This window comes from Salarias fasciatus (assembly GCF_902148845.1).
Source record: "Salarias fasciatus chromosome 23 unlocalized genomic scaffold, fSalaFa1.1 super_scaffold_20, whole genome shotgun sequence".
NCBI lineage: Eukaryota > Metazoa > Chordata > Actinopteri > Blenniiformes > Blenniidae > Salarias > Salarias fasciatus.
In genome coordinates this window covers 8772001-8799430 of record NW_021941230.1, presented here as the reverse complement: position 1 = coordinate 8799430, position 27430 = coordinate 8772001, and the positions used below count along the sequence as shown (strand labels likewise).

Below are 27430 nucleotides of genomic sequence, written 5' to 3'. Positions count from 1 at the left end.
GTGCAAATGCTTTACAATTAGTTTGTTGATTGTGTGTGTTTTTTTTTTCTTTTTACATTCATTTTTCCCCCCCCCTCGGTAACTTCTCCGTTCTCTCAGTCTCTCCTCAGCTGCAGGGACTTTGTACCTATATCGAACGAAAGCGAGCAGAGACGGACCGACGGGCGACTGCGGACTACAGCGGAAAGGCACCTAATAATGTAAAAGCAGCTAAAAGTTCCTCTACGGCGGCAAAAGGCTTTGGTTTTTCCTGGAAGGGTTAATAAGAGAGTACAAAAAAAACAAACAAAAAAAAAACAACCTCATTTCTATCGTTGCACACAACAGATGGAGCGACGGACGGATGGCCGAGAAGATGCAGTGAGGAGGACTGACGAGGAGGTGATGGTGATGAGACGACTGTCACAGAGGTAGGAAAACTTCCTTCAGCAGAGAGAGAGAGAGAGAGAGAGAGAGAGAGAAGAAAAAGAGAGAGAAAGAGCTACAAAGAAAGAGAAGAAAAGGGGTTGAATGCAGTATTCAACATCTCTCGTCTGAGGACTCTGCGCTGAGGAGAAGGTTGTGTGAAGTGAATACATTCAAACCCTTCAACAAAAAGTTGTTTTAAAAGACGTGAACGAGCTTTGTTAGAATCTCGGCTTCGCAGGTTCTCAGCACAAAAAACCGGAATGAATACGCCTGAAAATGATAAAAATGCTTCAACCTGAACTTATTTTTTTTTTCCATAAACGTGCAGGACTTCACACGGAATCCATTCTTCCTTCCTTCTCCTCGTCTTTGTTCCTTCCAGCAGTGAAGCTGCAAGCACCTGATCTGTGGTTACTCCTCTTTTTTTCTCTCCGCACAATAACCAAACCACAGTTTAAAACTACTTCACTTGTGCGTTCGCATTCCTTAAACTTTCCATCAATAGTTTCAAAGTTTTGGGTTTGTTTTTTTTTTTTTTTTCAGGCAGATTCAGTCTGATTAAAAAAAAAAAAAAAAGAAAACTCACACATTTTAAAACAAACTGTTGAAGGTTGTAGTAATATCTAAAAAAAAAAAAAAAAAAAGAAATATTTTCCACATTGTAAGGCTTTTGAACGATGATGAAGCAAATACGAGAAACTCTAAATATCTCATTTCATTTTCAAATTCTTACCAATTCCAAAAACTTACGTTCATGAATCTGGTTCTCATAAATCCTGCAGTACGTCTGGTTTGGATGTTTATGTATATTTAAGACAGAAATCGACCTTTAAAGTGTATCAGTGCTTTTTTTTCTTAACGTGAAAACGTGTGTGTGTGCGTTCTCATCTTGGGCATCTAAGGCATCGAGTATCAGTGGGCACTTCAATCAAGACCAGAGCCGGTTTTTTCCGGGGTTATTTTCGGGATGGTTCGTTCAGGATGGTCGTAGCTGCACAGTTTTAAAAACGAAAGCTTTTCAAGCTGTTTGCTTAAAACACTCGACGTCCTCTGTGCTGCTTCTCTTCTCATCGGATAAACCCCACAGTGAAGGTTTCGCTTATCTTTCTTTGGTACGAGGAAACGTTGTGGTATTTACAGAGTGGCATTAAGGCAATCAGAAAAACAGCCATTTTCTACTGGATTCTATGAAGCTTGGAGCCACATATCGATATACTGATTATATCTATATAGGACTGAGTTAGACGAGAGATTCTAGAGTTGATTACGCACACGCACGCACGCACATCTACAAAGCACTCTAAACAAACATTTGAAAGCTGAAGTGTTGCCTGCAAACCAGGAATTAGTCTTTTTTTTTGTTTTAATGTTACAAAAACAAAAAGTAAAAACTCCCGAGTCGCTTGGCGACACTCAGCTTTCCTGGTCTAACACACACGCCTCCCGACACCGATGTAGGATCTGACCTCAGAGTCCTACGGAGTGTTTCTGGACAACATGTTTGCACACAGGCAACACCAGTTAGTCCTATGGAGAGTGGAGAGTGGAGAGTGGGGGGGGGGGGGGGGGGGGGGCAGACGGAGAGAGGAGCGGGAGGAGAGATGGGAGGAGTTAAAAGACAAGAAACACCTTTAGGTCACAGAGAAGACTTAAAGCGGGTTACAGTCTTCTTCTTTCTTCTTCCTCATCATCATCACATTCACCGTTCTAGGTCATATGAGTAAAGCACACTTCATGTAAAGGGCCACAGCGCAGGTTTCAGGAGTGTCCCTTCCTCCTGGCGGCGGCGGTGGCAGCCTGCGGACGGCGTCCTGCCCGCCGCCGTCCACGCCACAGCGGCTACGAAGGCCACTTTCACTCTAAACTCCTCCGAGCGCCGTCTTCCACTCTCAGCAGATGCAAATCGGAGCGAAAGGAACAGGGCGGGAAGGGATGCGTTAGACCGAGGTCTCGGGGCCCGCCCCGCCGCGGGGGGCGTGGCCCCGCCTCGGAGGATGGCGAGAGCCATCTGCGAATCGGAGGAGCGGGGCGAAGGTGCAGTAGTCTGGCGGCGCTCTCTGCCAGCGCGTGAACATGATTTTCTTGGCGAGGCGTTCAGACCTTCGAGGGTTCCTTTGGTTGTCCGGGCCTCCGCGGCGGCGGCTGGGCGGGGCGTGGAGGGACGCCAGGGGGGTGAACTCCGACAGCTGGCCCTTGTAGAGCTTATCAGCGTTCTGCGCCGGCGTGGAGAGAGGGAGAAAGACAGTGAGCCAACCGGAAGGAGGGCCGACAGGACATCAGCACTGGAGGAGGACAGTGAGGAGCTGGTAGAGAGAGGTTGGAGGAAACACTGCTGCCCCATGTGGCCAAAACGAACCATATTCCCCCTTTTCTCATTAAAACTTGAAGCTTTACCATTTAATTTTTATCATCTGAATGTGAACCGTGGCCAAGATTTCACAGAAATAAATGGTGAAGTAATTCCAGAGTGAATGTTCTGGACGCTTCCTTGTGCTAAAAAAGCTGTTTAATTAAGTCTTATAACATATTAAATTGGTGATACGTTTTGGGCAACAGTGACAAAAAAAATGTCCCCTCCACATGAAAAAGCACCACGATACAAGCACAAGAAAAAAAAAAGAAAAACATAAATAAATAAAATCACCCTTGACACTCCACAAAATTCATGCAAATGCCAATAAAAATGAAAATGAATCATGCAAACGTCCAGTCCCCCCACTGAGTCGCAACGTTGTGTTTCTGCAGCAGTGAGATTCGCCACTAGATGGCGGCAGCGCCCCACGCGATGCAACCGCAACCTCCTGAGCTCTTCACACACATTATGCAACAAGCTGCAACCCATTTGTTAGTCTGGTAAAAAGAAGAAGAAGAAAAAAAAAAAAAATATATATATATATCCAAAAAGTCCAGTGGGGAAAACCGCGCACCAGAGGAAGGCCGTCAAGGCACACAGGAGCCGGCTTTACCGTGCTGAAGCCCTCTAGCCTTCTCTGACGGCTATGCCATCAAGTAAGGAGTCAGAGCTGTAGGAGGTCAGCTCCATGGCAAACCTGTCATCCCTAACACGCTGTGGACACACACACACACACACACACACACATTTTGAAGACAAACACGTTGCAGGTCTGGTCATCGCACAAAATCAGGCGTGAATGCAGAAGCGTGCGCTCAGACGGGAGAGCAAAGACGTGCAAAACAGAGAAAAAGGGGGAGTGGAAAAAGAGGCGAGGAGGAGGGGAGGAGGAAGGGCAGAGGGTCACCTCTGGGAGGGCTCAGCTAGAAACTCATTCTGCTGGAGGTCTGAGACAGCATAAAGATGGTGGAGGGCTCGGAGGCAAGGCACCGGCGCTTAGTCTGCCCCGGGAGGAGCAACAGGAGCGAAGAGGGAAGAGGAAGAGGAGGAGGAAGAGGAGAGGGGAAAAGTTACAGCTCTGGAAAGAAGACAGTTATGCAGCAAGTCTTTACAGGACAGGATTTTTTTTTCTCTCAGAGGAACAGAAGCATTTCATGAGGTTGATTATTATTGTTATTATTATTATTAATATTATTATTAGCACTCCACAATCGCAGCTGTTAGTTCAAACACAGAGGAGGAGGAAGAAGGGCTGTTTTGGGGCTGCAGAGATTTCCAACTTCACTGCAAACAGATAACACACACAGTCAAGCAAATCTTCTCAATCAATCCCCAAACTGGCGACGCCCTCATCCACTGCATTTGTATTATTAACAGCTTCGTCTCAACAACTCGGGCCTTTGTTTGTTTGTTTGTTTTTTCTTAGGAGGATGCAGTGTAATTTGTTCATCTTCTGATGCTAAATTTCAATCCGACTGTGATGATTTGTTCAGTTTTCTCCTGACTCAGATTGAGGAACGACAGGAAAAAAAAAAAAAAATGAACGCGTAAATCCGTTCTCGTTGGAAATGCAGAAGCACCGCACGCAGATGAGAAGGCTGGCCGACTTACATCCAGCAGGGCAGGAATGTAGCCGAACCCGGCGTACGCCTGCTGACCCACAGCTACCAGTTAGACGCCACATTTTTCTGGTTTCTTCCAATTCAATGCTATTTAATCATTGTTTCTTTTTTTTTCTTTTTTTTAGCAATATCCACAACATATTTGCAGAAAAGCCCGCCGTGACCGAGTACTGAACCCACCTGTATGCGCTCAGTGGTGGACGGCCACAGCGCCCTCCAGATGACCTTTTTGACCACGTCCGGCAGCAGGCTGGCCGTGACGAGGAGGATGATGCTGAGCCAGGCCGGGCCGCTGGACAGCATCTGCATGAACACGTAGTACATCCTCTGGTAGTTGAGGAAGGGCCTGGAGAGGGAAGAGAAGAACGGACCGGGTGGATGGAGAGGAGAGGAGAGGAGAGGAGAGGAAGCGGCTCCACGACTGTCTTGATTCAGCCTTTTTCATCTGCTTGATGGATTTGTGTTTTGAAGCGTACCAGATGATTCCTCCCCACAGCAGAGAGAAGACCACGAAGAAGATCAGCGAGCCCCAGATGACAAAGTGGTTGATCCACGTCCAGTAGTGAGTGTCCAGAGCCAGCTGGACAATCGCAAAGCTTGCTTTAGTGACATCAATTGGTATAAACTGTATGTATATGTGTGTGTGTGTGTGTGTGTGTGTTTACCTTGAATGTGACTGTGAAGACGAGCACGGTGAAGACCAGAGTCCCGAACGTCCAATTTCCAAACATCTGCAGGGCAAAAGTGGCAACAGCTGCAGTTAAGCTCAAGAAGTTGGACTTTTAATAAACACGTCATGTTTTTTTAATTTATCGTAGAAGACATCGCAAACCTGCAGTTTTTTTTATTATTTTTTTTTTTTATTTTATTTTCTAATGAAACAGAAAGATAAACTAAGGAATCAATCAATCAAACAGATGGCAGGGAGCTCGGGTGAAAACATTCAGGTGAGGCGTCGATGCTCAGCTGACTCATGGATGAGACGCGGCGACGGTGAGACGTTTTACAAAAAAGAAAAAGACAAACAACCTATTTCACTAAACACACACTAAACATCCTGAAAGCCAGCGCGAAACAAGTTTACCTCGTCTACTCAGAATTTGCACGGGGCTTGCTCGTGCGGTTTTACGGCGAGGAGGACGTTTACAGTCGTTGCAACAAGCCTCGTCTACCTGTCGTGGCGTTGCATTTCGATTTTACTGATCTGTTGGTAACCATACTTTCGCTGCGTGGTTTCAAAAGCACCCAATATCCAACATAAATAGGCCCGACGTTGTCAAAGAGTCGTCGGGCTGCAGAAGAATTAGATTACAAAGACAGAAATGGCTCAAATGTCCTGTAATGGAAGCGGGCAAAACAAAACGTTTTCTCTACGCTCATTCATCCGCCGCTTTTACACACACACACACACACACACACAAAGCGTGTTACTGAGGTGCGTGATCACCGGGAGCATGAATGCAGGACAGCGAGGTTCACTACAACAAAAAAAGGCTACAGGTGACGTTCCGACAGGCAGGCATTAAGAGATGTGTGATGGACGGTGGGAAAGTGGGGCGAGCGAGGCCGAGATGACAGAGAGAGAGGGACAGGCTTACCATCTGTGTGTTGGTTGTCATTAGCTGGGAGAAGGAGCGAGAAGCAACAAAAAAAAAAAAAAGAAACAGCAACACAAAGGTAAGAGGACAGTGAGACGGAGGAGAAAGATATGGCCGGAAGAAAATCATTAACAAAAATGAACAGTTTTTCGGAGCTGAGGAGGAAGAAAACGTGAAAAAAAAAAAAGAGAAAAAAATAAATCAAGGAAAACCAGGCAACTTAAAAAGGTCTGAAACTTTTAAGAGAGAGCAAAAATTAGAGAGGAGACTACAGTTGTGTATTGGAAGAATGGAGGGAACTTTATGAGCTTTTATATGTATTTGGATGTATTTATAGAGAATCCACAAAGACTGAAACAACATGTGGCAAGAGAAAAAAACACGTGAAAAAAAAGTCTTTTCATGGGGAAACTGCTTGAAAACCAGAACGATTTTCTGTGAACGACTGGACATTCGGTATGTGAGGCATGTGCGACGGTGGCAAATGGATTGCAATAAAAAGTCCGTTTCTTTGAAGAGAGGTTTGATGTGTTTTTATACGCTGGAGTCCGGATTCGTGACGGGCAGTCAGATGAAAAATTAACATTTAGATATGCGCTTCGTAATAAGTTGAGCTCCTGCAGAGAAACGAAAGAGAAAGAGAGAGAGGGGCTGCTGCTGTTACCTGTCCGTTGCTGGTGAAGGTGGTGTTGTCGAACAGGAAGTAAGCGCCGAAGAACATCACGACGGCGTCATACACGCCCAGCACTGTCCAGTATATGAAGGTGGACCACTGCAGCATGGAGTTCTTTGCAATATCTCTGCATGGGAGCGAGAATAACGACAGTTAGCGCCATAAAACTGATGGGAACATCTGCTGCTTGGATTTCCGTGGTGATCTCGGCGAAGAGCCGCTTTAAATTCGCGGACCTGTAGAGCGAGGGGTCCTTCTTCAGGATGTCCATGTTGATGTGCTGCTCGATGAGGCTGTAGAGCAGGATGGGCAGCGACGTGAAGCTGATGTTGTAGAGCGTCAGGTACGCCGTGTCGTACAGCGGCTGGGGATTTAAAAAAAGGGGCGGCGGCGTTGGATCGTATTTCACCTGCGGCTCACGGCTTAAATCGTGATTCGCTGTTTATTTGCGTGTGTGTGTGTGTGTGTCTACCTGTTGAGAGAAGCCACAGAAGAACTGGTAGAGGAACTGGGGGAAGATGAAACACACATTCTGGGGGGAAAAAAGAAAAAAAGGAATGAAAGTTGGTGAGAAAAAGGCAAGATGACTGGACGGGCTTCAACTGAACACTGAGGAAGAGACTACCTTGTAGAAGAAGTATTGCACCAGCTCGGAGATGCGGATGTAGTAGTAGTGTCCGTGAACCAGCAGCATCTTCTTCAGGTGTTTGAACTTCGGGATGGCGTAGTCGCTGTTCCTCACGGCTTGGCGCCCCTCCTTACCCATGATGCCTGTAGGTGTTCGACAACATCAACAGCGTGTTTCCCCATTTTTTAACCCCCCCGAACCCAATATGACCCCGCGGACACTCACCGATGCCGACATGAGCCTCCAGGATCATGCTGACGTCGTTGGCTCCGTCCCCGATGGCGAGCGTGATGGGATGCTCCTTGGAGGCTTTTATTAACTTGACGATCTGGAGGAGCGAAAAGAAGGGATGTAGCGCAACTCAGAGCAACCTCGGCATCCACGTGCTGTGTTTTTTTTTTGTTTTTCTTCATTACGTGAGCTTTCTGAAGCGGCGCCATTCGACAGCAGAGCACCGCGCTGCAGTTTCTACAGATTTCCAGGAAGATCTCTTTGTAATTCCCTGAGTTGGAATCCTCCTGGCCGGGCCTCATGACCGCGGACAGGGTGGCTCCGTCGATGATCAGGCCGTAGTCGGTGCAGTCGCCTGATAATCTGGACACACACACACACACACCAGGCCCGGTAAGTGCCGGGACGTCGACACGAGGCGTCGGCGGTTCGTGCGAGACGCACCCGGAGAAGGCGTCCCGCGTCATTCCGCCGTGCTGCCTCAGGACCGTCCTGCTCAGGTCGAACAGGACGTCGTGGAGGCTCTGCTCCTCCGTGCGCTTGGTGGTCAGCTCCAGGATCTGCGTGTTGCGTCGAAACAGCTTGCTGGCGTAGCACGTCGCGGCCGCCGTCTCCATCTTGTCCCCGGTGAGCACCCACACCTTCATGCCGGCTTTGTGGAGCGACTCGATGGTGTCTGCGGCTTTTTCTTGCAGCCTGCGGTTTCGGAAAGCGGAACGAACGCAAATAAAGTGCATTAATTTGCTGACGCTGCGTATTCAAGTCCTCACAAGTGCAATTAAAGAGTTGACGTGCACGATTTCAATCTATTTGTGAAGCACCTGTCCTCCACGGCGGTGGCTCCCAGCAGGATCAGGTCTTTCTCGATGAGGTCGTAGGCCTCGGCCAGCCGCTTGTCCCGGTCCTGCAGCGCCAGCTTGGCCGCGCTCAGCAGGTGGCAGACCTCCTGATACTGATCGGGGTTCAGGCGGCGATAGGCGACGCAGAGCGTCCTCAGGCCCTCCTGCAACGGAATTCCGAAGATTTCAAACAAAACCAACTGAAGCCCAGGCTCCAGATGTCAGTGTGTTAGAGCCTCAATAAAAATTACACTGACAAGGGGTCGTTCTGAATCGCTTCCTGTGGTCGCTATGGAAACCATGTGAGCGTAACTCTGGAAATGACAGAATTAAGGGTGTCTGTGTGTGTGTGTGTGTGTGTGTGTGTGTGTGTGTGTGTGTGTGTGTGTGCGCGCTCTCTCACCACAGCGTTTTGCTCCACCCGAGCTCTGATCTGATCCACCTTGCCCGAGACGACCCGGGGAAAGATGGAGGAGTCCGCTCCTTTGACAAACAGGTACACCTCGCCTGCTCGGGGATCAGAAAACCGCGTCAGAGGGACAAAAAAAAAAAAAAAAACCCACACACACGGAGGTCGACTAAAGCAACGCGCGGTGACGCGAGTTACCGGTGCTCGCCCGGACTATGACGCTCATCCGCCGCCTGACCGAGTCGAACGTCAAAACCTCCAGGAGCTCAAACCTAACGGAAGAAAAAGAGGGGACGAAGCGAAGGGACGATTGAGAACGCAAAAAGCTCAAATACAAACAGCGGCAGCAGAAATGTTTTGACAACGTGACTCACTTTTCAATTTCATCTTCCCTGTTCAAGATCTCCATCTGACCGTCTTTGAGCCTCAGGTAGGTGAAGCCGAGCCTGCAGGATAACACACATAAAAAAATATATATTTTTGAATAAAACCGCGTGATTATTTTTTTCTGCAGTCGCATCGAACGAAGCGCCGACGTCCGGCCCGGGAGCGCGCGCCTCACCTCTTCATTCCCTCCACCAGCGCCACCTCGTCCGGAGACGAGGAGATGTAGAAGGACGACGACTTGCCCTGGTGGAGGCCGTGTTTGATCCCGTCCACCGTCTCCTCCTCCTTCACCTGCACCGTGTGGCACAGGCACAGCGCCCGGAAGAACAGCTCCTCGCGCTCCTGCGACGGACGAGCAGGTCTGTCAGCCACGCAGACACACACACACACACACACACACACACACACACTGAAAAAAAAAAAAAAATCAGCTCACCCGCGCACCGGGGCCTGGAGACGTGTCAATCATGTCCATACCTGAGGCGCCGGGCATCACCTGGAAGGAAAAAGTGAGTTTTATCTTTCATTTTACCTTTAATTTACTTTTATCTCTTTATCCTGGAAGTGAACGTTTTATTACTTTGGCGGCTGGGGCTCATGGATCGGCCCGTTACCTGTCCGTTGCAGATGGCGTGCGGCACGTAGACGTGTCCGTCCACGCAGCACTCAATGAACTCCATGTTGTTCTCCGTCAGCGTCCCCGTCTTGTCCGTGAACACATACTCCACCTGGAGAGCGCAGCAGCGGAGCGTCAGTGCGGAAAACGCCCGCGGCGATCCTGCCGAGAGCGAGCCGCCGTCCCCTCACCTGCCCCAGCTCCTCGTTCAGGTCCGACGTGTTGACCACGGCTCGCTCGCCCAGCTCCTCGTCGAACATCTCGTCGTCCCACATGATGAAGTAGGAGCCGAGGAACTTCTGCATCTCCACGGTGACGTACATGGAGACGGGGATGATGTAGTTGAAAAGAACCATGAAGGCCAAGAAGTCTGTGAACGCCCTGATCAGCTGAGGAGGAGGAGGAGGAGGAGGAGGAAGAGCGTGAGGAATGCGGACGGCCGTGCGATGCGACGCAATGCGATGTAACTGAAGCACTCACGACGTGCCGCTGCCTCTCGGTTTCGGTGCGCTCGTTGTACCAGGGCTCGTCTCTGTTGGGGTCGGCCTGCCAGGCGTATTTCAGCACCGTGTTGATGACGGCCTTGCCGATGAGGATGCAGAGGTAAACCACCAGGTAGGCGTTCATCGACCTGCAGAGGGAGACGGCACGAGGCGAGACGCAGACACTTCCTTCAAGACCGTTTACTTTAAAAACGTAGAAAGAGCCACATTTGTCTGCATAGAGACCGAAACTCGAGGAACAAATCGGAGATCACCTCCGAGCCGCGTGAATTTTTGTCAAAGTAACTCCATTGAATTATTCCGGCGCGCACTGTGACCGAGTGTGAATGCAGTCCGCCTCCAGTCAGTCATCGCTACACGGCCATCTGGACGCAAGGCTCTCAGCGCCAGATGGAAAGAACATTGATCCAGTCAGAGGAGCGAGCCGCAGATCTCCAGTCAGTGAATAAACCAAGACGTGAAAAGTGAGCAGATGGACGGAGGGATGGGTAAAAAAAAAAAAAATATATATATATATATAAATGATTATCTAATCCGCTGTTGACAGACAAGAGGGACGCTGCCAAAGACTGCCGAGCTTGCATAAGGATGTCAATCGATGCTAACAGGTTTTTTTTTTTTTTTCTCTCTCTCAGACGGTTGACGAGGAGAGGCAGAGCTTACTTCTCCACTGCGGATCTTTTCTGGGACTTGGACTGGTAGTTGAGCGCCATCTTGGTTTCCATGCCAGTGTAGATAGCAACCGCTAACAGGAGGAAAACGGTTTAGAAAGCTTAGAATTCCACCAATTCTCCTTTGTTTTTTTGTTTTTTTAAGTAAATGATCAAGATAAACGTTTCAAAAAAAAAAAAAACATACCATAGATATATTCGGTGTTCTTGAGTGTGGCTCCACGGAGAAGCAGGTTTTCGGATCCTAACGGCCTGGAGACAAAATCATTAGAAATTAAGATCTAGAAACTTCTAAAACGTCTAATCCTGCATTTCTCTGCATCGAGACGTCAGGCTGTCTGCATGGGGGTGTGGCTACCTGGCCACCGGCTCGTTTCCCATGTAGATATTGATACGGCCCACGAATCTGTGGAGAGATTGACAAAAAAAAAAAAAAAAAAAAAAAAAAAAAAAGGTCTCAACCAATCATTTGTTACAGCTTTGTTCGAGCGTGCGTGAGTCTTACTGACTTGTAAAGGTCTGGCTGCGGCTGCTCGCACTCTATCGTGGCGTGAATGGAGTCCACCTCCTTCTCTGTGCTGTAGGCTTTTGTGTCCTGAACGGCGTAGTACGTCTTGCAAGAGAACGAGGGACGCGGACCAATCAGAGAAGGGAGCGATGAAAGGTGAAGAGAAACCGTGAATCACTGGTTGCACATGATGTATGATTAGACGGGTAAAGACGACGCACCTTGTGGCTGCTCTCTCCATCCAGGCTGGCCGTCGTCACGTAGCACGTCCCGTCGTCTCGAGACGTGGAGAGAAGGATCAGATCGCAGGGGAAACTCTCGTCTTCTTTCACAAAGACGACGTCTCCCACCTGACACGAGGACGGGGCGCCATGAGCGTGCGTCTCGGAAATGCGTTTGCGTTGTAAGTAAATGCACACCGATACGGACAAATCTCTGCAGCGAAGTTCTGTCCACGTTACGCGACGCACACACACACACACACACACACACACACCCTGAGCTTGCGACTTTGCTTGCGGACCACTTTCCCATGCTGCACCACGTGCACCGGACACCGGTTGACGGCGTTGTCCGCTTTGTGTCTCAGCCAGTCTTCATAGCCCTGGAAGAGAGAGAGAGACGCAGACACACGGAGGGTAGTGACAGTGGTCGTGCGCAGTGCACGGGCGGCGTGCACGGACCGGCTGACTCTCACCTGTTTGATGGCGGTGACCGTGATGACAAAGAAGAGAGGGAGTCCGCTGGTGATGGGACTGGTGGGCGTGTCGATGATCAGCTGAGGCGGCGAACAGAAGAGGACGCGAATAAGCTTAGAAATGCACGGTTGTAAATAATTCACAACCAACAGGACAAAAACTTGTACCTGAACCAGAAAGATGATGAGAAAGTAGAAGTTGGCCACTCTCCTGAACTGCTCAAACATGTTCTTCGGGATGAAATTCCAAAACGTGTACTGAAGACATGAGGAAAGCCACAAAGGAGGACGTTAAAAAGAATTACCGCCATCAAAACAAAGCAAGAAATCGATCAGTACATCACTGAGTAAACTGGGACGAATGACAGCATCTGTTAAATCACGCCATGTTTCCTGATTACTCTTTTATACGCAGAGTAGAAAAGTGAGACACCCACACAATAACAATAGCAAAAAAAACAAACAAAAAAAAAAACAGCCGAAATATACTGTAGTGTGAGCCGTGATTCTTCAATCAGCGCTTCTGTTTGATTATTTACACCCTGCTGGCCTGCATTTAGTGAAGTACAGTGCATGTAATGGATTCTGAATGGTGTGTGTGTGCGTGTGCGTGCGTCTTCGCCGACCTTGGAGGAGACTATTCTGTTGTCGGGAAATCGTTGCTGTATGAAGGCCTCGGTTCCTGGAGGAGGCTCCTTGTGTCCGATGTAAATCGTGCGGCTGTCGACCCAGTTCTCCTCGCCGACGCACTGCGGGAGGAAGGGGGAAAAAAGTGTTTTTTTTTTTTTGCCTTTTCATTTTCACCTGGACAGGTACGGCTGCGGCCGCCGGAGACCTCCGCGGCGGCGGGCCACAATGAAAGGGGAGCTTTCGTTGCCACGGTTACACAAACCTGCATGTGATTCAGACTGGAATGCAAACACACAAGCGCACACGCTCTCTCCCACGCACAGGCCGACGGGACGCGAGCGCGTCCTCATGTTGAGCTTCTACTATTCTACCGATCATTCCAGGAAAGCCGAGTCCTGGTCTCGATTTTTAGCTCACTGACCTTCAAATGCAAGCAGGCAAAGTTACTGGACAGACCATCAGAGCGGCTTCCCAGTAGCACTTGATTGGGTTATGGCAATTCCAATGTCTCCGGTTTTAAGTGCTAATGATTCATTTATTTATGTTAAATACTGCACGCGTCATCCATTACAAACTATCTATATAAATATATGCAGGAAGAAAAAAAAAAAAAAGACCTGAATTATTCAGCTCGTGCAGAACATTTTCGCACAGTCAGCCAAACTTTAAAATGCCCTGAAGTTGAACATTTCAAAAAAAAAAAAAATGTCCTGACAGCGACGTTTGATGCTCAGACGTATCTTCAATTACAATTTCTGCAAGCATTGCTACAACAACAACAACAACAACAACACGGCGTTCAGATACTCTCCGGCTCCGGTTACAGCTAAAAAAAAAATTGTGAGTCAGACGTATCGGGCCCCGGAGCGGCTCAGACAGGACCGGACCTGCAGACGCAGCACTAAATCCTTTTCTGATCGGCTGGATCTGAGGACCGCACAAAATGAATCTCGCTGAACTTTGAGTAACATTATATTCTCCGCGACGAGACTGCATTATCTGGAATCAGACGGGGGACGCACGCGCATTTACATTTTTTGGACTGTCTGGTAGGGTTTGGGGTCCGTTAACGTCGGCGCCTGAACGTGGCGCAGATCACACGCGCTCTTTATTGATGCGACGGCTGTCTGAAAGATCTTCGTGTCTCTGCAGGCAGCGGACGATTTTCAAGCGGCTGATCGCTTTTAGCGGAGCCGGAGACGCGTCTGGACAAGGCAGCCGAACTCTAATCCTCTTATTTTGACAGCCAAAAAACACCGACGCGTAACGTGGCTGTCAGCCGCAAGAATACCAGTCAGTGTATTGTAGAAATACTGAGCGTGCAGGAGGCTGCGTGGCCCACTTTCCTCGCTCTCCTGATTGTCTCTACCGTTACCTTGTTCAGGATGGAGATCTATTTATACGCCGTGACCTCCAACTATCTACTGAGAGTGAAGGAACGGCGGGAATTGATCTTTTTTCGAGAGTTTTTGAAGCTTTTCTTCTGTGTAATATCCCCATTACGCTGATTGATCTGATTCCCACTGTTTTCCGCCGGCGTTACTTGTTGGAACATCCCTGCGGCCTCACTTTGAATCTGACGACCGCGCGCGCACGCGTGTCGACCGTTTCTGTTGAGTTTAAACAGATGGCGCTCCACGAGGATCGGCGCTCTACTCTCTCTCTCTCCAGGCTCTCTGCTTGCCCGTAATGCAGCGTTTATTGCTTTTCCCACCTCTCCCTTCTCCATCTCTCACCGCAAACCTGGACGGCCTCTGAGCTCGACGGTCGCCCTCCTATCGATCGCGCCGAGCTTTCATCCGGATTCGAAGCTTTTCGCATGAAAGCCTGTCTGCGCGTAATCGAATAAAACGGCGTCTTTTACAAAATAAAAGCCCCGCTTATGAAATAAAACGGCGCTGTGTTCGCCGGGGCCTTTCGGCGTTCGCAGGTAACCGTAGACTTGGGCCTATTCTGGATCCCGATAATCACTTTTCGCCGCGTCTCACGTTTCGGAAGGCGGCCGGTTTCAGGGGGGTGTATTTATAGTTGGAAAGGGAAACATTTGTGGTCAGGAGAGGAGGGCGGAGAGAGCTCTCGGCCTTTGTTTCTGTCTCAGTCGCTCAGCATCCACATCCACTTTCCTTAAAGCCGCATTAGCGCAGAGCGAAGGGAACTCTTCGGGGAGCGCCGACGGACTCGTACATCTCTGCGGCATCAAACATGCATGAGGGCAGGTACACATGGACGGCGGCACACAAAGCGCCCTCTGTAGTCACTGACACGCGGGGTATATTTAGACGGGCGTCACATGTCGCCGCGTCAATTATGTGCGTGTTTTCCCTCGACTTCGGCCATCTGATTACTTGCGTCAGACAAACGTCAACGCGACTGATTTTGCACAGAAAATGGAACCTTATGACCACGGGCAGGCTGAAAATTTTGCTTTATGATTCAAGAAATATGGCAGTAGTTGAATCGATCGGTGTGGAGAAAAAAAAAAGTTTCTGACTGAAATTTCTATTTCTTATTCAAAATTCTTCAACAGGAGAAGAAATCCTCTCCGGACTGACACGACTGCACCAATGTCGCAGGTGTACAGATGTGAATCTGCGTATTAAAGAAGTGAATCTAACACTGTGCGCTATTTTGGGAAAAGAATAGAGGACGTGCAACATTTCAGGTTGTTGCATTTTCAGACAAAAAAAATATCCTCTTTTCACTTTTCAAAACATTTATGGATAACTTGGGAAAAAAAAAACCAGTTTTCGTTGAAAAGCATGATACATAAAATTTATTTTATCAGTTTTTTTTATATATATCTAAAGTTTACTTCATCATCAGATGAGAATTTCTCTCTTCACAGTCAATGAAACAACCCGACCGGTCAAGGTCATGCAATATTCCAACACCCTGTCCTGACCCCGTCGTGAGCGCAGGAGAGCGCTTTACAAATCACACACATACACGGTATACACACACACTTCTCCCACAGGCCCTGAACGCAGCGTGAGCGAGTGGAAGCGGCTCTGTGATCAGGAACACTGAGAGCATTTCATAAACAGGAAGCATCGGACCCACCCACCTTCACAGAGGACGCACCACTTCCTGAAATGAGCGCTCCCCCTTACACACACACACACACACACACACACACACACCAGGAGTCCCAAATCCTGTTTAAATGCAGGAGAGTCTGAGACTTTTTCTAAACTTTTGATTACACTGCATAATGTTTACGCTTTCGAGTAGAAATTAATCTTCACGGTGAGGAAAAAGATCCTCGCACAGCACATGACTTATGCATGACCCTCTTGATTGGTTTGACTCAGGCACACATGAAGGGCAAGACAAAACCAAACGGCAACTATTTCTGCGGAGCAACAACAGTCCTCTCATTTGTATCAGCCACCTTCAAAAAGAAGCAAATACCGAAACTGTTATTTAAGAGCGGATGCGTTTCCAAACACGGTCAGATTTTACTGTTCAGACTGCAGGAGGAAGAGAAACGCGAGTACCGGAGGTAGCCCTGTACGAGCCTGGCCAGTGGAGATAACATTTAGGGGAAAGTGTTGCGCAGCGGAGAGAGAAATCACCGCTCGCCACTCAAACTATTGTTGGCGTGAAGCTTCAGAGCCCTCGCCGGCTGTTTCCGCTGATGACCAATCCCACGGTGTTTTATCTCCCGCTGAAACAGGCGGCTGTTTGACGAACGGCCTCGGCAACAGCGAAGGACGGAGACCTGCTCCCGTCGATATCGAGGACTGACACACACACACACACACACACACACACACACACGCACATTGAGATTCTGTGTCATATATCAGGTCTGCATGTACGAACACGACGCTCACACGCGGCGTGAGCGCTTGTTATCCCTGAGCTTGCAGAGATAAGTGAAATCCCGCTCGCCGCCCCTCAATCATCCGGCATTAAAGACGGACGCGGCGTGGGCGTGCGCGAGCGCTTGTGCACTCTGGCCTCGGAATAAACGCGCGAGCGTACAAAGCTCCACACTTAGAGCTGCTCAGTCCGGAAGCTGCAAAAAGATCGACGGCAGCAACGTGCACACGCACTCCTGAGAGAGACAGCAGCACGCCGTCAAAGATAGCGAGGACAGGATTCACGGCGCGGACTCTCGGCCGCTTTGACAGTTATTATCTTTATCTGAGCGATTCTGATGATATCAGTGTGTGTGTGTGTGTGTGTGTGTGCATCTGCCTGTGAGTGTGTGTTACCTGAGTCACAGATTAAAGACCAGCTGTGCCTCCCATCTGTCACCACGCCGCTCAAGCCTCGCTCGGGCCATCAGGCCGGCGCAAATAAGATCACGACAAATCTGCGTCGTCGCATCTCAACGCCGCTCCTCAACCTTTAGCCGCGACGGCGTGTCTCCGGCACAGGCGAGAGCAATCTGCCGAGAGATTGTTAGAAGGCTGCCGGGCTTACAGGAGCTCCTCATAAACATCATCAGCCAAGCTGTGAAGAGGCTAAAATATCCAGTCAGACTGATAACAATCAGTAGGAAGGAATTTAAAGAGAAGGGTCGCATAACATTAATCAGAGTCAGACTTTATGATTCAGCATTCCTTCTGCAAGCCTGTGTCTACCTGCGCGCGCGCGTGTGTGTGTAGGAGTGTAACACAAGCTGATTTTATCACAGCTGTGCACCTGCATGTCCCTAAGTGTCCTCTCTTTTCAGGTAAACGCTCAAACAAAGCAAACAAATCTGCTAAAGAAAAAAAAAAAAAGGAATCATTGTGCAGGTAATCATGATGAATATGGACCCAGAGGAAGGATTTCTTATCCTGTGAAGACATGATTTGTAATGGAAAAAATCAAAGAACAGCGGGACTGAAAACGCTCTGGAGATCGTCACCTTCGCACAGAGGAGACGGTCTTGAAATAGAAAAGTCGCCTGTTCTCAACATTTATGTGGGCCGGCTGATCGCACAGCTGAGAGGAGAGGAGAGGAGCCTCTATCCAGAGAAATTCATTAGCCTGGTTTTCACAGGGCGGATCTCGGCGGAGAACTGGAATCGAACACCTGCCTGAGCACAAAAACATGTTTCCCTCGCGAGCTCCGCGCGAAACCCCTCGGAGGACCCGACGGTTCGATTACTGGATCGCCCCGGATCCCAGCTGAAGCGTTAATGTCTGCTGCTGCTGCTGCTTCAGGCGGTCGCCGCGCCGCTAACGCAGGACAGATCAGTCGGGAGGCAGACGGGCCGACAGGCACACCGAGAGACACGCCTCCCCTCAGAGCCGCACAGGAGACTATTGTTGTGGGTTTCCTGTGGATAAGGGCCGTCATTCTTCGGATATCTGGGGAATAAACTTACACACTATTCACACTTGTTCCACTGTGTCTGCTGGGAGTGTTTGTGAGTGTGTGTGAGTGTGTGTGTTGGACGGATGCAGCGGAGGAGAGAGCCGCCGCTGTCACATGACCGACCCATGACTGGGCCTAATGCAATCAGGTCACACGGGCATGAATGCTGGGAGTGTTTCCGCGGCTAAAAAGAGAGAACTTGGAGCATTTGGGGACTGCAGTGACGGAGATCACACGAGCGCAGCCGAGCGGAGGACGTCAGCGGGGGAACCGGCCGTGTTTTCTCAAGCAGCGACCGGCGGAGTGGGGGGGGGGTTAATTTGCACACTGCTGCTCTTTCAGCAAACACAAAGTATTTCTTTTGGAGATGACGGAAACAAACTCATCTCGATACAGAACGCAGGATTCTCAACCTTTACATAACTCCTGCTCTTTCACTCAAAGCCGCACAATAGAAAAGTATTAAAAAAAAAAAAAATTCCCTGGAGAACAATCGTCCAGGGAAATCATGCGGTTTTTGTTTTTTCTTTCTTTTTAAACTTCACTTGATGTCATGTCCGTCTGATGAATGTGAGGCCGCAGCACGCCGGCGATTAACTTGGCCCAAAGCCTGGAAGCTGGTGAAGCCGCTGGTTTGGCTCATACAGCATCAGCAGCTGGTTTTATATATTTATATACATATATATATAAAAAGATACACCGCACAGGCAATCATCCGCTGCTCACTTTCTGCGTTTCCGCCGAGGATCTTTTGTTTCAGTGGAATCCGACCTGACTCATCCACCGACAGAGGATTTACAGTGGCAGTCAGATAACGGTAACAACCTGCGATCCGCCGGGGTTTCTGTTAGTCTTTACCTTCCCGAGCGTGACGGCACCATTAGCCGTCAGTCCTACAGACACACACACACACACACACACACACACACACACACACACACACACACCTCACGTTACCTCACTGGTGCTTTCACTTCCTGCTCTCATCTCCGAGGACTTCGGAGCAAAGTGCCAAAATACTTTAACTTCTTTCCGAGTGTTTATTTTCCAACTTTTGCCGTAATGGGGGCACTCCTCGGGCTTCCCGAATGTCTGCCCTCAGGACAGCTTCTAAATGGAGTTTATTACAACGTTGTGTTGCCAGTAATGGTTCTCTAACACACACAAACACACACAAAATTCTCTTTGCGTTTTGCGGCACTTTGACAACCCATCAACAAATTTTTAAGCTCTATTGAGAAAAGTGAAGCTGAAGCCGCAAATGATTCGACATTTTAGCATTTTAAAATGATCACTACGTTGAAATAAATCACATCAAATGTAAAAATGTACATAACAAAGAACAAACAATCCCTTTAATCCATTCGAAGAGAAATGAACTCAACATCTCTGAACCCCCATAAATGGCGGTTCCGGTAAAAAGACGTCGGCATCGCGCCGTGTGTGTGTGTGTGTCGCTCGCACGCTTCAGCGTCTTTGTGAGCTTTTTTTTTTCCAGAATGCCGGTTTGAGAGGAGCTGTCTCCGCAGTCCGTCACCGGCTCTCCGGGTTACTGCTTTCCCAGGAAAACTATGCCAGAGTGAGGCGAGGCCAAAAGAAGAGCGAAACAACGCAGCGGGTGGGGTGGGTGGGGGGGGGGGGCATGGAGCCCGAAGCGAGGAGACAGACAAATATTTGTGGAAATGAAAGCCGTACCTGAATCACCCTCCTCATGCTGACAAGCCGCGGTGCTTCACTTCACTCCCCGTCAGCGAGAAGCCGATTCCCTGTCGTCTTCATCAAAGCCCGACCGCTCATGTCCGCCTCGGCCCTCTCTCGATCTCTGTCCCTTCCACCGCACGTTTGCCGGTGCCAGACGGACTTCTCGCTGGCTTCTTACTCACGCTTGGTCTCTCTGGTTCAAGCTCCGGGAACTTTCAATTGATCACATGATGATCAACTGATAAAATAGCTGCGGTCAAATCCAACTTTCTCCCTCTCTTTCTCTGTCTGAAGCCTTTTTTTTTTTTTTTTCCTGTTTCTTTGCATGGAGAAACTTTCAAAATGATGCAACAGACTGCCCAAAAACACACATCAAAGAAAAATTTCAGATATAATTTGACTGATGTGACAAAACCAAAACATAAGGAGTGTATTTCATGTATATATTTCAATAGTTTTCTGCTGTTTGCTACCTTTTTTAAATTGCATTTCCATGTTACAATCCCACAACAGGCTCCAATCTGGCAAAACCAACCAACCAAACTGTAAAGATTCCATCCATTCAGTCATTTTCTGTGGTAATTTGTTTGTTTTTTGCAAAAATATAGACATGTTTACCGCGTATACTGTGCGCCACAACAAAGATAAAAATTTACATTTGAAAAAGAAAGGTTAATATGTTACTGCTTAATAGTTAATAGTCGACAGTCCTGGTTCGGATAATGATTAAACGGAGGTCAGGAAACAGTCTGACGGCGCTCTGCAGGCAGCGGCTGCTCCTCAGACGTTCATACAGGCGTCTGCTGTCTGATTTGCACTCGCTGTTTGTGGTCCTGCTCGGGCTGCTTTATGGCTCTGTCTCCTGCTCTGTCCTGCTAAACTCAGGAGACACACTCTCTCCCTCCTGACGCCTCACACACACTTTATGCGAGTGTGTGTGTGTGTGTGTGTGTGTGTGTGTGTGTGTGTGTGTGTGTGACTGCATGGTATTTCCCCAATTCCCCCGGATCACAGTGAGATTACTGGAGTTTCTCTCGTTTCACAAAACATCCTCATCTCTCCTCGGCAATGTTAACCTTTCCATTTCACATGTAAGAAGAAACTGCTCAGTTGGGGTTTTTATCGCATCTCACTGGGAGGGGGGAGAAAAAAAGAAGAGAATAAAGAAAGAGGGGAACCTAAATGCATCATGTGGTCCTCATGAGACTGATCACCTGACCGGGGCATACAGTAGCCCTATGGATTCCTGCAAGTTATAACAACTCAGTCAATTCATGATGAAGCAAAAAAAAAAAAAAAAGGCTGCCATTCGATTTACAGGTATTACAAATGTGTCTCTTCACACATCTGCAGGAAATAAAGTGGAATTACTCATTAAACAGAAAGCAGTCAACATTATGCAATGCACCCCTGGTGTTGGCAGAGCAAGGCGCTTCCTGGATGCACAAATCCTCCTGGACGAGCTCCAGTCCTCCGAAGCACCAGCGTGCCTGGAGCTATTTTTAAGGCGCTGCCGCAGTTGATTTGTATTTACTGTGTGTGGATTTTTACGACCACTTAAAAACTGCAGCGGGAGCCGACTTTTTGCGGAAACAAGGCTTCTTCCACCTTGAGCATCCGTCAAGGAGCGCGGCCGCCACCCGAACGGACCGCTTAAGCAGCCGAGGGTCGTCCTGGTTTTAGGAATAAAAGTAATGTGCGGACGGCTGACTTCGTGGAAACGCTGCTCACAAAAACGAAAGCACTTCAAACCTTGACGGTGGCACCTGATGTAAAGAAGACTGAAAATTTACCGGTGGATCCCGCTTTGTTTGTGGCAATTGCGCTCAAATATTAATGTGGTGATTATTTATTCATGTTAAAATGCCGCTCCTGGCACCTTCAGGGGTTTTTAGTTTGGGTACACTCCGACGAATGCTGCGATAAGAAAAAATACATCGAAATGTTTTGAACCTCACTGGTGCCGTGTTTGTTTCCGCCATCAAATTCCTCAAACGGTCCTCCTTCCGTTGAGTGATCCAGTGAGCTCACATGCAGCATCTGTGCTTCCAGAGGCAGCAGTTATAATCCGGGTTCGTGCTGAGTGGCTCAGCAACAAACACACCTCCAGGAAGAGCAGATTGGATTCTTTCTAAGTTGTTGTGATTCATCTCTTCGCAGGGCTTTGAACGGTAAAAGTGGCCTCTCAAGTGGTCCAGCTAAAGATCGCGGAAAAGCTTTTTGCCGTCCCCGAGGAGGCGCTGCCGGAGCTCAATATTCTGTTGGCATCACAAGCACGAAAATCAAAGACAATCGGATGGAAACAAGGACAGATCTAAAACCTGATTCCCGAGTTTGATCGCCTGCAGGTGCAAAATCGGACGTGTGGCACAATGGAGGCTGAAGAGGGCGTCCGAATATAACCAGCCGCCTCGCCTGCGTCTGAACTTAGAGCTTAAAATAAGTCTGGATACGAACAAGAAGGTAAACGAGGGCTCAACTTTCTTTAGACATGACAACAAGCACGACACTGCGCTTGTTACTCGAGGTTATTCCCTTAGAATGAACTGAGAGGAGGAGTGCAAATATACACAAATGAAGTGTTTGCCGAATGTCACGGAGACGACAGCAGCAGAGACGACGCATTGGAAAAGTAAACTTCTGCTTCGTTTCCTCTGTCAACACCAAAAAAAAAAAAAAAAAAAACCTCTCAAAAGTGCTAGAAGCCGATTAATCCCGACACTTGATAATCCTTCAACGACTGCCTGCTACTGCAAAGACAGGGGGTGAAAAGGGGAGACATTATAGCTAAATAGAAGATGGGGGGGGGGGGGGCGGGAGGGGGGTGAGAGGCACAGTGCAACATCAGCATTTGGTAAGGGGGGGACGGCAGGGAGGCAGACGCTCTTCACTTTACTTTTCTGCCTCCGACTCGGGGGCCGTGGGGAATGGTGTGTTCCGGCCCAGAGTCCGCCAGCTATCATTCCCCCAGACAGGGAGAACATTAAGGTGTACCTGCCCTCCTCAGCACTTTCGCTCGCAACCTGGAGCGGCGTCATTATGATGACCCGAGTTCAAACAGCGCTCGCTCGCTCGCTCGCTCCGTCCGTCTCTCTCTTTGGATAGAGGCCTCTATGCACCATTAATCCAGGGCAATCCATCATCTGTCTCCTTGTTCAATGGGCTGTAATACGCCGTTAATGTTACTGCAACGACGCCGATACAAGCCCCTAATGGAGCTCGCGCCGCCCAGCAGGTACGGCTTGGGCGGCGCGATGAGGAGCCAGACTATTTTAGAAAGTAATGATACAGGAATTCTCGATCGGCTTTTTGTATCATCAGCTAAAAAAAAAAAAAAAAAAAAAAAAAAGAAAAGAAAAGAGAACATTAAGGAAATGCTTCAGACTTTTTAATGCAACAAATCAATTTTGTCTGCCTGTTTTTTGTCTTCTGAGTCTAGGAAATCTGTTGATGCGAGATCAGACAAGCAGGTGCGTCTTCAGAAGGGAAGATGGAGACATTTTTATCTTGTATACTCCGCACCGCAACAAGAGAAACTTGATGAGTGACAGAAATGAGCTTGACACCCCTGATTCAGCCACCAACTGCCCCGAACACGCGTCTTTTTAAAAGGGAAACCCCTTAAAGAGCAAAAATCGAGAATAAAAATCTTCCAAATTTCCTTCCATTTGATTCACTTTTCGCCGTGTTTTCCTGGTAAAGCTCAGCATGGCCGCGAGTGATAAGTGTTGAGACATGTCCTGAGACCGAATGGCTTAGCGAGAGCCTGTAAATCCTTTACAGTAAGGAGGTTAACCCCCTCTCCTCCCGCACCTCGTGGATTGCGGCCAGTATGGAGGAGCAGGTGTTTATGAGGCTATCCGCCGATGCGCACGAGCCCGCTCCTATCACCACGCAGACTTTAACAACATTTTTCCGTTGTTTTCATTTAGTCCCCCGAACCCTGCGGTGAGCAGGAACACACAGCGGAACGCTCCATCGCAGACCTTCTTCCACGCCGTCACCTGGTCTGCTTATGAATTATTGACAACTCGTCGGAGCCGGGCGGTTAACGTGAGCCGCTGCCCTCTGCGTCACCTGGCTACTGCCGTATTCCACCTCCCCTGCTGCTGGATGGGCGGCCGGCTCCGCGACAGAGGGAGAAATACGAGCGGCGGCCACCGCTCGCCAACTCCACACATCAAATTCCTGCCTCGTGTGCACAGATCAGCCGACATGGTTAAAGTACGGCGTGCCGAACGGACGGAAAACAACATGTACCAATTAGAAAAGCAAACCGGCGGCCGCACAAGCAAGCAAGTGTCCGGCGATTGGCTCGGATTTGGAAGTATTGCTCGTAAAATGGATTAGGTGGGTGAAGGTATAGTGACCACCAGTAACCCTGTAATCCACCGTCTGAGGGCAGGAAGCCGAGGAGATAGGAGCGGCGCTTCCTGTCCAGGGTGGCGGATTAGTCAGCGGCAGAGGAATGCCGTCCGGCCGCCTCACCTCACCTCCGCACACACACATGCATGACATTACACACACATCGTGCCTTTTTGCTCACTCGGCCACGAAGCAGAATCAACAGTTGCTCGCTGTCTGATCTCACATTCATCCAAAGTCCAAGAGCTCAACACGAGTTGCTCAAGTAATGCAAATCAGTTGAACTCCTGTTTTTTTCCAGGCCGGCTTCACACACACGTGCTTCCACTGCCGTCGGGTTTCTTGATGTAGGAATAATTTGTTTTACTTATATGTAGCTGACGATGAACGCGCAACTCGGTGAATCAATAAAGAAAATCAGAAAATAAACGGGCACGTCTGAGACGGAAACTACTTTTCTTGAGGACCGACTAATCAAATGATCACCGCAGCACTAATCCAATGTATTGCTTTAACGCTGAACACGAGGTACGCCAGCATGCGAGGTTACTCCCCGTTTGTGCCTTTACGTCTCTGAGCTCGGCATCTGTTGAAGAAAAATAAGACACTCGCCTTATTTGCGGCCAACGACGACAGCTGCATTTACTCTGTTTGTATAAATAAAATTTGGTCATCTCTGCACCTTTTGATTCAACCGTCACATTTTGATAGAATCTCGCGATACTGGAAAATACACCAGAGATTTAAAAGTCCTCACTCCATTCGAAAGAGCAACTAGGACTGAAACTCCACAGATAAAGCCAGAGGGCAGACCAGGTTGAAATATAGCCCCAAAGCAAGGTGACATGCAGGTCCTGCCCAGAAAAATCCCAGACCCTCATACATAAGATTGATCACATTAAAACAGCTTACAAAAAAGCAATTTTCCTTATTCGGTGAGATTTATCACTACTGACAAACTTCACTGCAAAAAACGAGGGCACGAGGAACAAAGCGTCTCCATTGATAAAGCAACTTATACTGCTGATATAACACAGTTTTCAGGTTCCAACACGGGAATATTGAGCCACGGGTTTACATAACATTCTAATCAGAGATGGCAGCTTCATTCACGCCCATGCAATAAACAGGTCCAGAACGATCCAGAGAACAGACCTTTGAATTACATTGAAAAGACACTGAAAACAACCCGACTGAGCTGTTTTATAGCTCCATGAACTGGATTGAATGTTAAAAAAAAAAAAAAAGAGTGAAATAAAGGAGCATTTCTGCTCATTTTTTCCAGGAAACTTTCAAACTTTAATATCGGGCAGTTCTTCAAAATGACTGTGGTGCATTTGTTGCCACTGAACAGAATATTAAAATCAATTAAAAGCAGTGAATATTTTTGTCAATCTGTCTTTTTCTGGTTTGTGCTTCATGATCTAAATGCTTTCAATTTGATTTATGAACTTAATAAAAAAAGAAAGCTTTTCTAACACTGTTTTGTTTCGCAAAATACGGTTAAAAGGAGAGTCCTCCATCACAATATTGACTGATATTTGATAAAAGCCCCGTATTGACAAACAGATAAAACGCTCCTAATGTTCATCTTAAGAATTCAGCAGTGTTTTTCGCTGCATCCGGATTTTTTTTTTTTTTTCTTTACAACAGCAACGCAATCAATTTACCCCAAACCCATTTGAGTGAAGCAGTTATCCAGACCATCTACAGCGGCCGGACTCATCAGCATCCCACATCCTACCAGTTTGCAGGCTTCGCTCTGCACGTTCCTTCCCATATGGCACCATTTAACCCACCCCCCCCCCCCCCCCCCCACACAACAGAGAGGGGGGGGTTATTTAATCAGCTATCTGCAACAGTTGGGAGGCTACGTCTAAGCCTCAGCTGAGCATGAACTCTCATGTGAGCAGGGCTCGCTCCGTCTGGATTATTGTCAAACACATTACCGTGGAGCCTAATGCAACCCACATCCATCCACACAGACCGGCTGCTCCTCTCCCGAGCATCGATTCGACTGGCAGGGAGAAAACAACTGGATTACATAATTCATGCTCCATTTGCAGTCTACAGAGAGAGAGAGAGAGAGAGAGAGAGAGAGAGAGAGAGAGAGAGAGAGAGAGAGAGAGAGCAGCAGCACTGAGTGCAAACAGTGAGATGAGTGGTAATTGCTGTTCTCCCACATTTCTCTGCGTGCTGGGTCATGAGCAGATATGAAGCCAACGCTTCTTCAGTGGTAATCCTGTGCAGCGACTCCACCTTTCACTTATTTGCCTGCTTTGCTGATTTAAAAGGTGAAAGCGTGTGAGTTGGGACAGCGAGTGCCTTCACTCACACCTTAAGCTCAACTCAAACACACAGGTATACATTACCACTTTTACTGTTTTTGATAAAAATGTGAACTCCAAGATGACTTCGGTCTGTTTGAATAATGCATTTCCCTTCTTTAAAAGTACCAAATTAAGATATGAAAATGAAACACAGTTGGAGTCTGTGTAGTTACAAATCTATATTCTTAGAATTGTTTTTTTTGTTTTTTTTTTTGAAGGCGTGAAAGACAAAGATGTATTCAAGTAAATAAAACCCATGTGAATATTTCTGTACAGGATTTACTGTACTAAATTACTGTTTTGATTTCTACATACATTTTGTGTGTACAGCTTTTTACAAGAATGCATTTTTCCCTATTGGATTTGTATTCTTTGCTATATTTTCCTTCTATTATCAACATAAAAACTCACAGAGAGTTTTGGTTCATTTGAAAGGGAGTTGTTCATATACAACAATACTAAATGATAGGCTTGCAAACTTGCAATAAACGCAAATAAAGCGCGTGTTCTTCAGCGAAACTTCATCCGGATGACGGGATCACAAACGGGATAAAAGTTCGTGTCCTGTTCTGTTTCTGCTTCATCAGATTAGAAGCAGAAGAGGGAGAAGGGGATTTGTGTGGTTTTGTTGAACTTACATATCGGCTGATGAGGGTCCGCAGGGTGCTGAAATCCATCCCCATGGTGTCCCTCCGTCCTTCCTCTTGGTTTTGAAGTCTTCTTTCAGATGTTATTTCACTGTTAACTCTCCTCTGTCCATGACTTCCTCTCCTCTCTTCTTCCTGAATGTTAAAAAAAAAAAAAAAAAAAAAAAAAAAAAGGCGCTCGGTCCCAGAAAAAGCTGCGGACCTGAACTCACCTCCGGAGCCCGGCAGAGGCTGCTCCCAGCGGGGGAGTGTCCGTGTGAGCGGCTCCTGCCTGCCTGCCTGCCGCACTTTGGAAAGAAA

The 27430-nt window shown here is 48.0% G+C and overlaps 1 protein-coding gene across 6 annotated transcripts; it reads right to left on the bottom strand.

Moving 5' to 3' along the window:
* atp11a (ATPase phospholipid transporting 11A) lies at positions 1-27289 on the bottom strand. Of its 6 annotated transcripts, XM_030086248.1 has the most exons (31): positions 27122-27286; positions 12770-12892; positions 12312-12401; positions 12144-12224; positions 11943-12050; positions 11668-11796; positions 11448-11551; positions 11297-11344; positions 11126-11190; positions 10931-11012; positions 10245-10395; positions 9956-10153; positions 9763-9876; positions 9585-9644; positions 9324-9490; positions 9136-9207; positions 8960-9033; positions 8756-8859; positions 8335-8516; positions 7958-8209; positions 7699-7876; positions 7508-7610; positions 7280-7425; positions 7127-7186; positions 6891-7018; positions 6646-6781; positions 5982-6005; positions 5049-5114; positions 4860-4963; positions 4564-4729; positions 1-2621 (listed from the first exon to the last, which is right to left on the bottom strand). In XM_030086248.1, the coding sequence occupies exons 1-31, from the start codon at positions 27164-27166 to the stop codon at positions 2346-2348; spliced, it is 3636 nt and encodes a 1211-aa protein (XP_029942108.1). In that variant the 5' UTR covers positions 27167-27286; the 3' UTR covers positions 1-2345. The 6 variants fall into 6 exon arrangements, with proteins under 6 accessions (XP_029942108.1, XP_029942111.1, XP_029942110.1 ...); XM_030086251.1 differs by lacking the exon at positions 5982-6005 and having other exon boundaries at positions 1-1935; positions 2509-2621; positions 7699-8209; positions 27122-27289; XM_030086250.1 differs by lacking the exon at positions 5982-6005 and having other exon boundaries at positions 27122-27285.
* Between the last annotated feature and the right edge of the window lie 141 nt (positions 27290-27430).